The sequence below is a fragment of the Boleophthalmus pectinirostris genome, unplaced genomic scaffold, assembly GCF_026225935.1.
Source record: "Boleophthalmus pectinirostris isolate CB_2022bp ecotype Guang Dong unplaced genomic scaffold, ASM2622593v1 HiC_scaffold_12, whole genome shotgun sequence".
In the NCBI taxonomy this organism is placed as follows: Eukaryota; Metazoa; Chordata; class Actinopteri; order Gobiiformes; family Gobiidae; genus Boleophthalmus; species Boleophthalmus pectinirostris.
Window position 1 is genome coordinate 40,356,385 of NW_026571018.1, and position 13,267 is coordinate 40,369,651.

The 13,267-nt window shown below is 47.7% G+C and overlaps 1 protein-coding gene across 1 annotated transcript in view; it reads left to right on the top strand.

The window, feature by feature from the left end:
- LOC110172202 (remodeling and spacing factor 1-like) overlaps positions 1-8,601 on the top strand; it is a 40,600-nt gene extending 31,999 nt beyond the window's left edge. The window contains exons 13-16 of the mRNA XM_055148960.1: positions 1,171-1,381; positions 5,966-6,180; positions 6,835-7,017; positions 7,913-8,601. Coding sequence (XP_055004935.1) covers positions 1,171-1,381; positions 5,966-6,180; positions 6,835-7,017; positions 7,913-8,517 — 1,214 coding nt within the window. The 3' untranslated portion in view covers positions 8,518-8,601. The remainder of the gene's footprint in view (positions 1-1,170; positions 1,382-5,965; positions 6,181-6,834; positions 7,018-7,912) is intronic.
- Positions 8,602-13,267: the final 4,666 nt, after the last annotated feature.

Here is a 13,267-nt window from a genome sequence, read left to right on the forward strand (position 1 = left end):
ACGACACACGAAACACGACACACGACACACGGAAACACGACACACGAACACGACACACGGAAACACGACACACGGAAACACGACACACGGAAACACGACACACGGAAACACGACACACGGAAACACGGAAACACGAAACACGGAAACACGAACACACGACACACGAAAACACGACACACGGAAACACCACGACACACGGAAACACGGAAACACGACACACGGAACACGACACAAAACACGACACACGGAAACACGACACACGGAAACACGACACACGGAAACACACACACGACACACGGAAACACGACACACGGAACACACGGAAACACGACACACGGAAACACCACGACAGGGAGTTTTCAATTTTGTATTTAAATGAAAAATGGAAAAAAAACTGATAACGGTCTGAACCAGGACTGAACTGTTTTCAGTTCTGGTCTGGTCCCAGTCTCAGTCCTGGTCTCGGTCCTGGTCTGGTCCTGGTCTGGTCCTGGTTTTAGCCCTGGTCTGGTTTCTGTCTGGTCCCGGACTTGGTTCAGTCCTGGTTTAGTCCGTTATCATTTTTTTCCATTTTTCATTTAAACACAAAATCGAAAACTGAAAAAAAAATCAATCATTTTCTGTTTTTTCATTTTGGTTTTGGAGACAAATAACGAAGAAAACTGTTGTTTTTTTGTTTTCTTATTTTTGGTTTTATATTGAAAAACAAATGAACGAACGACACACTGAGTTTTACTGTTGGCAGGATCAGATTAGTCAAAAATTGTGATCGTCCTGGTTTAGTCCTGGTTTAGACCTGGTTTAGACCTGGTTTAGACCTGGTTTAGACCTGGTTTAGTCCTGGTTTAGACCTGGTTTAGTCCTGGTTTAGTCCTGGTTTAGACCTGGTTTAGACCTGGTTTAGTCTTGGTTTAGATCAGATTGGTCCAAAATAGGATCGTCTGGACTCTGAACTAAAAGTTGTTCATGTTCTTTAGAGGGACGTGTTTAAGAGCACAGATCCTCTCACCTGTTGGGGTTCAGGTCAGTCAGGTCATTCAGGTCAGACTGGGTTCAAATAAAAGTCAGATTAAAGTGTGCCGGAGCCTCAGACAGAGCGGTGCCTCCAGTTAGCGCGCGTTAGAGAGTCTGAGCCTGACGCCGGTGGTGTTTGTGTTTGTGTTTGGGCAGGTGCAGGTCGGGGTAAAGACATGGCCAACATCACGGGCCACAGGGGCAAAGACATGTCCACCATCCTCCAGGAGGGCGGCAAAGAGAACGGCAAACCCCCGCGCGCCACCGGGGGGCGGCAGAAGAAGAAGAGACGACGCCTCAACGACCTGGACTCTGACAGCACCGTGGACGAAGAAGAGAGCGAAGAGGAGTTCTGTCTCAGCGGCAGGTACGCACCTGTCGCACGCACCTGTCGCACGCACGCACATGTCGCACGCACACTGTCACACGCACATGTCGCACGCACATGTCACACACACTGTCACACTGTCACACGCACATGTCACACGCACATGTCACACACTGTCACACGCGCCTGTCACACGCACATGTCGCACGCACATGTCACACACACGTGTCACACGCACCTGTCGCACGCGCCTGTCACACGCGCCTGTCACACGCGCCTGTCACACGCGCCTGTCGCACGCGCCTGTCGCACGCACCTGCCAGCTTCATTAAACACTCAGGTCCGTTTAACGAGCCAACGTCAGGAGAGTCCAAACTATGGGGCCTGTTCACACACTACGACTCGGGTCCTGTTCACACACTACGACTCGGGGCCTGTTCACACACTACGACTCGGGGCCTGTTCACACACTACGACTCGGGGCCTGTTCACACACTACGACTCGGGGCCTGTTCACACACTACGACTCGGGGCCTGTTCACACACTACGACTCGGGGCCTGTTCACACACTACGACTCGGGGCCTGTTCACACGAGAACACGAGCTGGTAAAAAACGAAATATTTTATGGGAAGTGTTTTTCGTTTTGAGTTGAAAAACTTCAACAAGTGGAAAAAGGAAACTGTGAAGATAAAAGATCTGAAACGTCAAACGTCACTGGAAGAATCTGGTTTCCAAACTCGTTCTCCTCACACTCTTGAAGCTTCATGAGACTTTTTCATGAACTTGTTCTTGTTTCTCTTCTTCTCTTCATGTTGGTCCAGATCCTTTAGTCCTGCAGGTTTTCTTTGTTTTCCACTTGTTGACGTTTCAGTCTTGGGCGAGTTTGAGCAGCAGATTCAAGACACAAAAAAATGATTCTGAACTCAACCTGAAAACACAACAAAAATAAAACATCTTCATCTGTTTCTAAACGTTCTGTGAAAATCTGAGGTTAGAATCGCCAAAAACGAGTGGCCTGCGAAATGCATCATTATCTGGGACGACCTGGACGTGTGGACTGTCCCAGCTTCAGAAATAAATGAAATAAAAATAAAAAGCGTCTCTCGTGACCCGACACGAGTCCAGCTCCTCCTTCTGAATTTCAATTAAGAACAAAAAACAATCAAAAAACAGTTTATTTCATTTTTCTGTTTTAGTGTCAAACAAAAAAAAACTAATTACGACTTCTATTTCCAATATTTAATTTAAAGTTTATTTCAAATTACACCAATCAAAAAACAGTCTCGTTTTCTAAAATTTTACATTTGCAGTTTGATATTTTTTGAAGTTTTGCTGCTGAAGGACGAACCTGAAAAATCGTTGCAGTTTTGTCGACAAATATATTTCTTCTTTTACAGTGGCGTGTTTTATTTTCACGTTTTAGAAAGTCACTGTTGATCCACGACGACAAAACAGAAGCAGCAGAACTTCCGGCGTAAATAAAATAAAATATCAACATTAGAACAGGCTCCAGACTGGTTTTGATTGGTGTGATTTGGAATAAAGTTTAAATTAAATATTAGAAACAGAGGCCGAAATCTGTTTTTTTTTTTTTTAACACTAAAATGGAAAACTGAAATAACAAACTGTTGTTGTTTTTCGTTCTTAATTGAAATTCAAAAGAACAAATGAAAACTGTGGATAAAAAGTGAGATAAAGAAAAAGACGACTGAAATGTAGAAGTTTGCGATTCTTCAAAGGTTTAAAACATGACATGGTGTTTCTCTTTCATCCACAAGGGGGCAGTGTTGAGCTTTGAAAAATAAAGGGGAAAATGGATTAGACGAGGAAAACTTTTACAGATATTTACAGATTTGACTTGATTTTGACCAAAACATGAAAGGTGTTTGGGAAAACGGAGATTTGGGACACGACTTTTTAACATGAATAAAATGAATGTCTCAGAGTAAAATAAATGTAAATGACATAAAACAGATCAACACGGAAAAGAAGAAATACAAGAACAAGAGACGGGACATGGAAGAATTTGTCAATTACAACGGAGGACGACGTTATGTAAATCAGAGTCGAACTCATTTTGTTCCGGGGCCGGATCAGAAAACTCATGTCATATAAACCCCAAAAATAACAACAAGTTCAAATATTTGTGCAGAGAAACACAAATCTATTACACAAATCTGTTTTAATTGATGAACTCTTTCTTTTACAAAATATTATAATATTATGAACAACCTGAAACTTTAAGAAAAATACAATTTCAACACAAAGTTTGAACATGAACTTGTCTGTAAACAGAATAAGTCCATTTTTGTTGTAAAATCCTGCACTCGGCTCCACTTTTCTCATGTTGGACATTTTTCTGATGAGGGTGTCACGGTCAACAGTCAAAACCATCGTCCTTTAAGAGCGTTTGGAAAGAGACAAGTCTTCATTTGTGCTGCTCTGGTGGGAGGGGCCACGTACAGAGACGCTGGAGACGCTGCTGTGATAAACACCACACAAAATAACACAATTTTAATAGAAAATATCATTCAAATTAGGGCTGGGCGATATAGATCAAAAAATATATATCGATATATTTTGCTATATTTCGATATACGATATATATCTGGATATATGTTCAAGAAAAAATAACCCCCTAAAACTGAAAACTGCAAAAACAAATCTGCCAAATTCCACAAGGTCTTTTTTTTTTATTAAAGTGTAAGAGGTCGACAGTTCATACAGGAACATTTAAGATTACAAAAACCCTAATTACATAAATAATAATTTAACTGTAAAATAAAATAAATAATACATATTTTCTTCTTTTCATTCATAAATAAAATGACTCAACATAAGCTCATCTTTGCCTTAACTCTGTTCTCCAGACCAGAACCATGAACTGTTTTAACAGAGGAAGTTCAGGATGTTCCTTATTTGAACAGATCCATGTTCCAGCGTCAGGATCTGAGGTTTAATCCCACAATCCACTGCATCAAACCCAACGATTCAAACACTGTTGTACAAGTGACACTGCAGCAGATTATTCATTTAAATATTCTGCATAAATAAACTTTACAATATATAAAGCACAACGACTCTAGAGCCTCATCAGCCCGTTGGAGATAATCATGTGTTTAATGCAGTTTTGCGCACGTGTGTTTACGTTTTACAGAAACTGAACTTAAGCACATGGCTCATTTGCATAAACAGCACTTCTCATGCAGCTCAGCTCGTTCAGCTTCTTTCAGACTAAAGGACGCGACTCGGTGGAACATGAGGATGTTCTGCTGATGTTCTTGTCTGTAAATGGTGGAAAAGGTTCGTGGAGCTTGAAGCTTTTCACTGGCACCAACTTTCGGTGTTCAGGGCGACAGTGACGAGTGAACAAACTCAGGGAGGCGGCGGCGACGAGAGAGAAGGTAAACAAGCGAAGCGGAAAAATCAAAATTAAATATAAACATATGGATATATACGATATGTCAGAATTCATATCGAGTTTAAAAAATATCTCGATATCTTTAAAATATCGATATATCGCCCACTCCTAATTCAAATATTTGAGTAGAAAATCAGTCGAGGGCCACATTAAAGGTGTTGGAGGGCCGGATCCAGTCCATGGGCCGGATGTTTGACACCCCTGGTTTAAGACACCACAGCGGACAGACGCACACTGGACCTCAGACTTACACTTGTAGGGAGTATTATCTGTGACATAAGAGCACGTTGTACAGTTGTAGGGAGTATTATCTGTGACATAAGAGCACGTTGTACAGTTGTAGGGAGTATTATCTGTGACATAAGAGCACGTTGTACAGTTGTAGGGAGTATTATCTGTGACATAAGAGCACGTTGTACAGTTGTAGGGAGTATTATCTGTGACATAAGAGCACGTTGTACAGTTGTAGGGAGTATTATCTGTGATATAAGAGCACGTTGTACAGTTGTAGGGAGTATTATCTGTGACATAAGAGCACGTTGTACAGTTGTAGGGAGTATTATCTGTGACATAAGAGCACGTTGTACAGTTGTAGGGAGTATCTTGACATAAGAGCACGTTGTCAGTTGTAGGAGTATTATTGTGACATAAGAGCACGTTGTACAGTTGTAGGGAGTATTATCTGTGACATAAGAGCACGTTGTACAGTTGTAGGGAGTATTATCTGTGACATAAGAGCACGTTGTACAGTTGTAGGGAGTATTATCTGTGACATAAGAGCACGTTGTACAGTTGTAGGGAGTATTATCTGTGACATAAGAGCACGTTGTACAGTTGTAGGGAGTATTATCTGTGACATAAGAGCACGTTGTACAGTTGTAGGGAGTATTATCTGTGACATAAGAGCACGTTGTACAGTTGTAGGGAGTATTATCTGTGACATAAGAGCACGTTGTACAGTTGTAGGGAGTATTATCAGCACCACTTTAGTTTTGTTTTGTATAATTGAAAAACTCAGCTCAAATAGAGATGAAAATATAAACACAGACTAAAGGTGATTGAAAAAAACGGACGATGATGATGATGATGATGATGATGATGATGATGATGATGATGATGATGATGAGGAGGAGGAGGAGGAGGAGGAGGAGGAGGAGGAGGCAGAGTCGATCACTCACACGTCGGTTTGTGTCCTTCAGCACGTCGGAGGAGTTTGTGGCGTCGGATAACTCCGGGGAGAGCGACGCCGCGTCCAACGACAGCGACAACGAGAGCGGCGGCGGCGGCGGCAGCAGAAGGCGGAGAGTGCACCCCAAACAGCCAATCAGGAAGAGCCAGCGCAGGAGGCGGAGACCCAAAGGTTACTCCGACGACGAAGAGGACGAGACGGACGAGGACGACGAAGAGGAGATGGGTACGTTTGAGTTTGAGTTTGAGTGTGGAAAGGGTCAGAGTGAACGAGGACGCGCCGCCGGCTCCACCCACTCTGGCTCCACCCACTCTGGCTCCACCCACTCTGGCTCCAGTGTGGTCCATGTCTATAAGTGCACTTTGTGTGTAAAAGTGAGGTCCGTGTGTCAAGTTTGTGTGTAAAAGTGCGGTGTGTGTGTAAAGTGTGTGTGTGTGTGTGTGTGTGTAAAGTGTGTGTGTGTGTGTGTGTGATCCTCACTGTGAACCCGCTGCAGATTCAAACCATCACACTTTCACTGTTTTCATGATCGTGTGTGTGCGTCTTGTGTGCGTCTGGTGTGCGTCTTGTGTGTGTCACGTGTGTATCTCACATGTGTGTCTCGTCGTGTGTGTCTGGTGTGCGTCTGGTGTGTGTCTGGTGTGTGTCTGGTGTGCGTCTGGTGTGCGTCTGTGTCTTGTGTGTGTCACGTGTGTATCTCACATGTGTCTCTGGTGTGTGTCTGGTGTGCGTCTGGTGTGCGTCTGGTGTGCGTCTTGTGTGTGTCACGTGTGTATCTCACATGTGTCTCTGGTGTGTGTCACGTGTGTGCGTCTGGTGTGCGTCTGGCGTGTGTCACGTGTGTATCTCACATGTGTCTCTGGTGTGTGTCTGGTGCAGCGACGGAGGGCTCGAGCGAGTACTCGAGTAGTGATCTGGACGTGAGTATGCGCCGCTCTCGTCGGAGCCGTAAACGAGCCGTAAACTACCACGAGACGTCAGAGTCCGACGGCTCCCAGACCGAGAACAACCGAGACAAAACCAAACCTCGACGCCGCCTGGACGACACCTCCGACTCCAGCGGTCAGTCCCGCGCCGGACCTCACACCGGACCTCACACCGACACCGGACCTCACACCGACACCGGACCTCACACTCACACCGGACCTCACACTGACACCGGACCTCACACCGACACCGGACCTCACACTCACACCGGACCTCACACTCACACCGGACCTCACACTGACACCGGACCTCACACTCACACCGGACCTCACACTGACACCGGACCTCACACTCACACCGGACCTCACACTGACACCGGACCTCACACTGACACCGGACCTCACACTCAGACCGGACCTCACGCTGACACCGGACCTCACACTCACACCGGACCTCACACTGACACCGGACACTCACACTCACCTGACACCGGACACTCACACCGACCTCACACTCAGACCGGACTCACACACGGACCTCGCGCTGACACCGGACCTCCGCACACCGGACCTCACACTCAGATCGGACCTCACACTGACACCGGACCTCACACTGACACCGGACCTCACACTGACACCGGACCTCACACTGACACCGGACCTCACACTCAGACCGGACCTCACACTGACACCGGACCTCACACTGACACCGGACCTCACACTGACACCGGACCTCACACTCACACCGGACCTCACACTCACCGGACCTCACACTGACACCGGACCTCACACTGACACCGGACCTCACACTCACACCGGACCTCACACTCACACCGGACCTCACACTTACAGTTGCAGGGAGTATTATCTGTCACATAAGGGTGAGTTGTTGTACAGTTGTAGGGAGTATTATCTGTGACATAAGGGTGAGTTGTTGTACAGTTGTAGGGAGTATTATCTGTCACATAAGGGTGAGTTGTTGTACAGTTGTAGGGAGTATTATCTACTAACTGTTGTGTTGTTGTTTTTAGCGAGTTTTTCGCGCGGTTCTTCGGACGAGGCCCCTGAGCGGCGGCTGAAGCGCGGCTGGTCTGACGACGTTCACCGACAGAAGCATCGGCGCGCGGCTCTGAAACGGCGCCGAGCCTCAGAGGACGACGAGTCTTCGGACGAGAGCGACTCTTCGGAGGAGGACCGGCCCGTCCGGAAACGCGTGAACCGCATCGACTCGGACGACTCGGAGGAAGAGGAGGAGGAACGGGAGGAACCGCAGAAGGAGGACGAGGAGGACGGCGCGCAGAACAAGGCGACCGACGAAGACCGACCCGACGAGTCCGGCCAAGAGGAGAAACCCAAGGACGCGAGCGAGGAGGGCGGGGCCAAGAAAACGAGCGAAGAGGACAAACCGCAAAAAGCGTCGGAGGACAGAACGAAGGGCGCGAGCCACGGCCCGCCTCCGACCTCGGGACAGAGCGCCGTGAAGAGCGCGGCGCCCGCCCCGCACGCGGACGCGCCCAAAGCCTCGGCCCCCAACGGCGTGGGCGCCGAGGGGACGCAGGGCGAGGACGAGGACGAGGACGACCTGTTGGGCGTCACCGACCTGGTGGACTACGTCTGCAACATCGAGGACTTGTAAAAAAGGACCTTTGTGCTGTTGTATTTTTATATGGCTTAACTTTATTCAGACGCCCGTCTCCCTGTGGACCTGCCCCGCCCCCCGACCTGCCCCGCCCCCGACCTGTCGCCCCCCGACCCCCGACCTGCCCCGACCCCCGACCTGCCCCGCCCCCCGACCCCCGACCTGTCGCCCCCCGACCCCCGACCTGTCGACCCCCGCCCCCCCCACACCGACATTGGGTTTGCATCGGAATAGTTTTATCAAAATATTCAGATAATAATAATAATAATAATAACGACTCCCTGGAAATTATGTTTGTGTAAAATTTTCTAGTCAAAACTCAAACTTTTGAAGTTTGAAGTTTGAAAACAAAAACATGTTTTTTGTTCCGGGGTCGTGGTCCTGTTGTTCCCGACACGATCATCATCATCTGTGTCGAAGATCATTTGATTTAGAATTTTAAACACCAGTGAATTTCTCACTTTGAATTTTTTGACTCTGAAAAAACATGTTTGAATTACATTTATTTATTTTCTGAATTTGAGTTGCACATTTTCAAATTCAGAACTTTTCAAAATTCACAGTTTAAAAAAATTCTCAGGAAAAATCCAAGATCCAAAAATTTTAACTATTGAATTTGAGGCTTGTAAATATTTGTGCTGAATATTTTATTTTATTTTTTTTTATTTGAAACATATTGAAAAAGTCACTTAAAATTTCAGAAACTAAAATTCTGAATAAAAATAATTTTAACATCTTGTTTCAGAGTTTAAAAATTCAATGTGAGAAATTCAGCAGGATTTGAAATTCAAAATCTGATGGAACAAATGATCTTCTTCCACACACCCAACGGAACCACCCAACAGAACCACCCAACGGAACCACCCAACGGAACCACCCAACGGAACCACCCAACGGAACCACCCAACGGAACCACCCAACAGAACCACCCAACGGAACCACCCAACAGATCGGTTCGTGCTCTGGGTCTGGTGCATTTGCACAGGTTTTATTTCATTAGAACAGTTCAGAAAACAACAATAACTAAAAAAGATTCTGTCTAATTTTGGAGAAGTTTTCACATTTAGTTAACCCGCGCCGGGCCCCCGCGCCGGGCCCCCGCGCCGGGCCCCGCGCCGGGCCCCCGCGCCGGGCCCCCGCGCCGGGCCCCCGCGCCGGGCCCCGCGCCGGGCCCCCGCGCCGGCTCAGCTCTTGTTCATGTTTGCGTCGGAACAGTTGATCAAAATATCCAGATCATAATAATCACAATAATCATGATGCTGATTCCCTGGAAATTATGTCCGTGTTAAATTTTATTGTCAAAACTAGAACTTTGGAATTTCGGGTCTGAAAAAATTTTGTGTTGCTGCGTCCCCGGGTCGTGTTCCCGGGTCGTGTTCCCGGGTCGTGTTCCCGGGTCGTGTTCCCGACTGGGGTCATGATATCAGAATTTTCAAGAAATACAGACGATAAACAATAATAATTATGAAATTAATTTATGCGACTGACATAAAACCGCTGAAGCAGTTTTTCCCTCGACTCGCCGCTCTGCCCAATCCTCCACTCGCCACGCCCCCTTGTCTCGCCCCCCCTCGCCCCCCCCGCCCGTCCCTCTCGCCACGCCCCCCGCCCGTCCCTCCTCTCGCCACGCCCCCCTCCTCTCGCCACGCCCCCCGCCCGCCCCCCGCCCCCCCCGTCCCTCCTCTCGCCACGCCGCCCCCCCGCCCGTCCCTCCTCCGCCCCGCCCCCCGCCGTCCCTCCTCTCGCCACGCCCCCCGCCCGTCCCTCCTCTCGCCACGCCCCCCGCCCGTCCCCTCTCGCCACGCCCCCCCCGCCCGCCCGCCCCCCGCCCGTCCCTCCTCTCGCCACGCCCCCGCCACGCCCCCGTCCCTCGTCACGCCACGCCCCCCGCCCGTCCCTGGCCGCGCCGCCCGTCCCTGGGCTCGCCGTAGTCTAGTATTTTGTATCTGGTCCACACGTGTCGGTGTCGCGCTCCCGGTTTGTGTAAAGACTCGTTTAATCTTCTCGTTATGTTACACTTTTTTATATATTAACATTTGTAATTTTTGTAAACTTCTTTTGTGTCGTCATGGAAATGTAAAGTGTCTTATTTTCTGTACATTGTGTAGAAGCAAACACGGCCTTTACAAACTCACATCCCGCTGTGTTTCTTTTGGATTTGGCTGTGGGAGGTCGGGAAAAGGCTCCGTGTGGCGGTGGTGGTTCCGCCGCCGCCGCGGCCGCCGCCGGAGCCTCGTGTGTGTATATCTGTAGGATTATAACCTGTAAAATATTTAGAGACATTTTTAAATCGAGGAAAAGTCGGTTCATGTTGTGACTCTGCTCCTTTTGTAAGAAAATATTCTCAGCACTGAGTTTTTTGTAAGAAGCGGCGGCTCTGTCCGAGGCACGTCCACACGCAGACTGTGTACATAAATGGACAACGCTGAACCCGCCGGCGCCAACGGGAAGCGAGCGCGGACGCACCTCCGGCTCCGTCCGCTCTGGCTCCAGTTCACTTTGTATTGAAAAACCGTGGCCAAATGAGGAGTTTGGTCTTTAAATGTTCGTATGAAGCCGCTCCGCACGATCCTGGAGGTTTTATTTCGCTGTTTTTTGTCTGTTAATAAAATCCTTTTCCCAACATGGAACTCTGCTCCAGAGTCACACGTGGAAGCGCCGGCCCAGTCTGAGTCCGAGTCTCGACGAGTCTCATTTGGAGCTGAACACTGTGGGACGTCACTCTCCTTTAGTCCGGTTCTTTGTGCGGCCTGTGGTCCACACCTGCAGAACTCAGAAGAACATGAAGCCGAGTCTCTGTAAAAGTTCGTGTTCCGTTTGTTCTTTTGAATTTCAATTAAGAACGAAAAACAATCAAATGGGAAAACAGTTTGTTTCATTTTTCTGTTTTAGTGTCAAATAAATAAAAGATTTTGGCCTCGATTTCCAATATTTAAACAGTTTTTGTGCCTGTTTCAATTTAGATTTTTGATTCTCTGGTTTATTTGAAGTTTTGCTGCTGAAGGACAAACCTGAAAAATCGTTGGTTTTGTGACAAACTCGTTTCTTCTTTTACAGTAACGCGTTTATTTTTACGTCTTAGAAAGTCACTGTTGAAGTCAAGACCAGGACTAATCGAGAATAAGACCGAGACAAGACCGAGACCACGGCCCATCGAGACCAAATCGAGACCATCTGTGTCATTTTTGACATTTGAGTTATTTTGGAGCAAACTAGATTTCTATGTTTTTATAAATCTGTCTCCGTTTTATCACTTGTCAAGTGTCAAACTCGAGACCGAGACCGAGATGAGACCAAGACTGGGGCTCGGTCTTGGAGTCGGTCTTGGAGTCGGTCTTGGAGTCGGTCTTGGAGTCGGTCTGGAGTCGGTCTTGGAGTCGGTCTGGAGTCGGTCTGGAGTCGGTCTGGAGTCGGTCTGGAGTCGGACTCCAGCACTGTTAGTCGTTGTTGATCCATGACGAGAAACAGAAGCAGAGAGAAACTCTCCTTTGTTCAGTCGACTCCACAGAACTTTAACAAAAATAGTTTTTATAATAAAAATAGTTTTTATAATATAAATAGTTTTTATTATTGATCTAAGGTCGACTGAATTCACATTATTTCAAAATTAAAACAGGAACAGACTGTTGGTGTTTTTTGAAATAAATTTAAATTAAATATTGGAAATCGAGGTCGAAATCTGTTTTTTATTTAACATTAAAGTGGAAAAATGACATAAACTGTTTTCACATTTTATTGTTTTTCGTTCTTCATTGAAATTCAAAAGAAAAAAATCTGCACACGGACCTGTGATTTGTGAAATAGTTTTTAGAAAGAGTGAAAACGCTTTTCTCCAAACGATAAACCAGAAAAACACTCCAGACGATTATCAAGAAGCAGAGACCCACCCGGAACAGCCACGTGTGACCGGGGCCGCGTGTGACCGGGGCCGCGTGTGACCGGGGCCGCGTGTGACCGGGGCCGCGTGTGACCGGGGTTTGTCCGTTACATTTTTGTTAAACTGATTTACTTCCTGAATTTGATATTGTTCAGTTCATAATAAAGCGGCTGTGAGCCTCTTCACACGTTTGTTTATTTAAACTCTCAGTCCCTGACACACACTCCTGACACACACTCCTTACACACGCTCCTGACACACACTCCTTACACACGCTCCTGACACACACTCCTGACACACGCACCTGACACACGCACCTGACACACACTCCTGACACACGCTCCTGACACACACTCCTTACACACGCTCCTGACACACGCTCCTGACACACGCTCCTGACACACGCACCTGACACACGCTCCTGACACACACTCCTTACGCACACCTGACACACACTCCTGACACACGCTCCTTACACACCCTCCCTGACACACGCACCTGACACACGCTCCTGACACACACTCCTGACACACGCTCCTGACACACGCTCCTTACACACACGCTCCTGACACACACTCCTCACACACGTTCCTGACACACACCTGACACACACACCTGACACACACTCCTGACACACGCTCCTGACACACCTCCTGACACACGCACCTGACACACGCTCCTGACACACACTCCTTACACACGCACCTGACACACCCTCCTGACACACGCTCCTGACACACGCACCTGACACACGCACCTGACACACACGCTCCTACACACGCACCTGACACACCTCCTGACTCCTGACACACGCTCCTGACACACACTCCTTACACACGCTCCTGACACACGCTCCTGACACACTCCTCA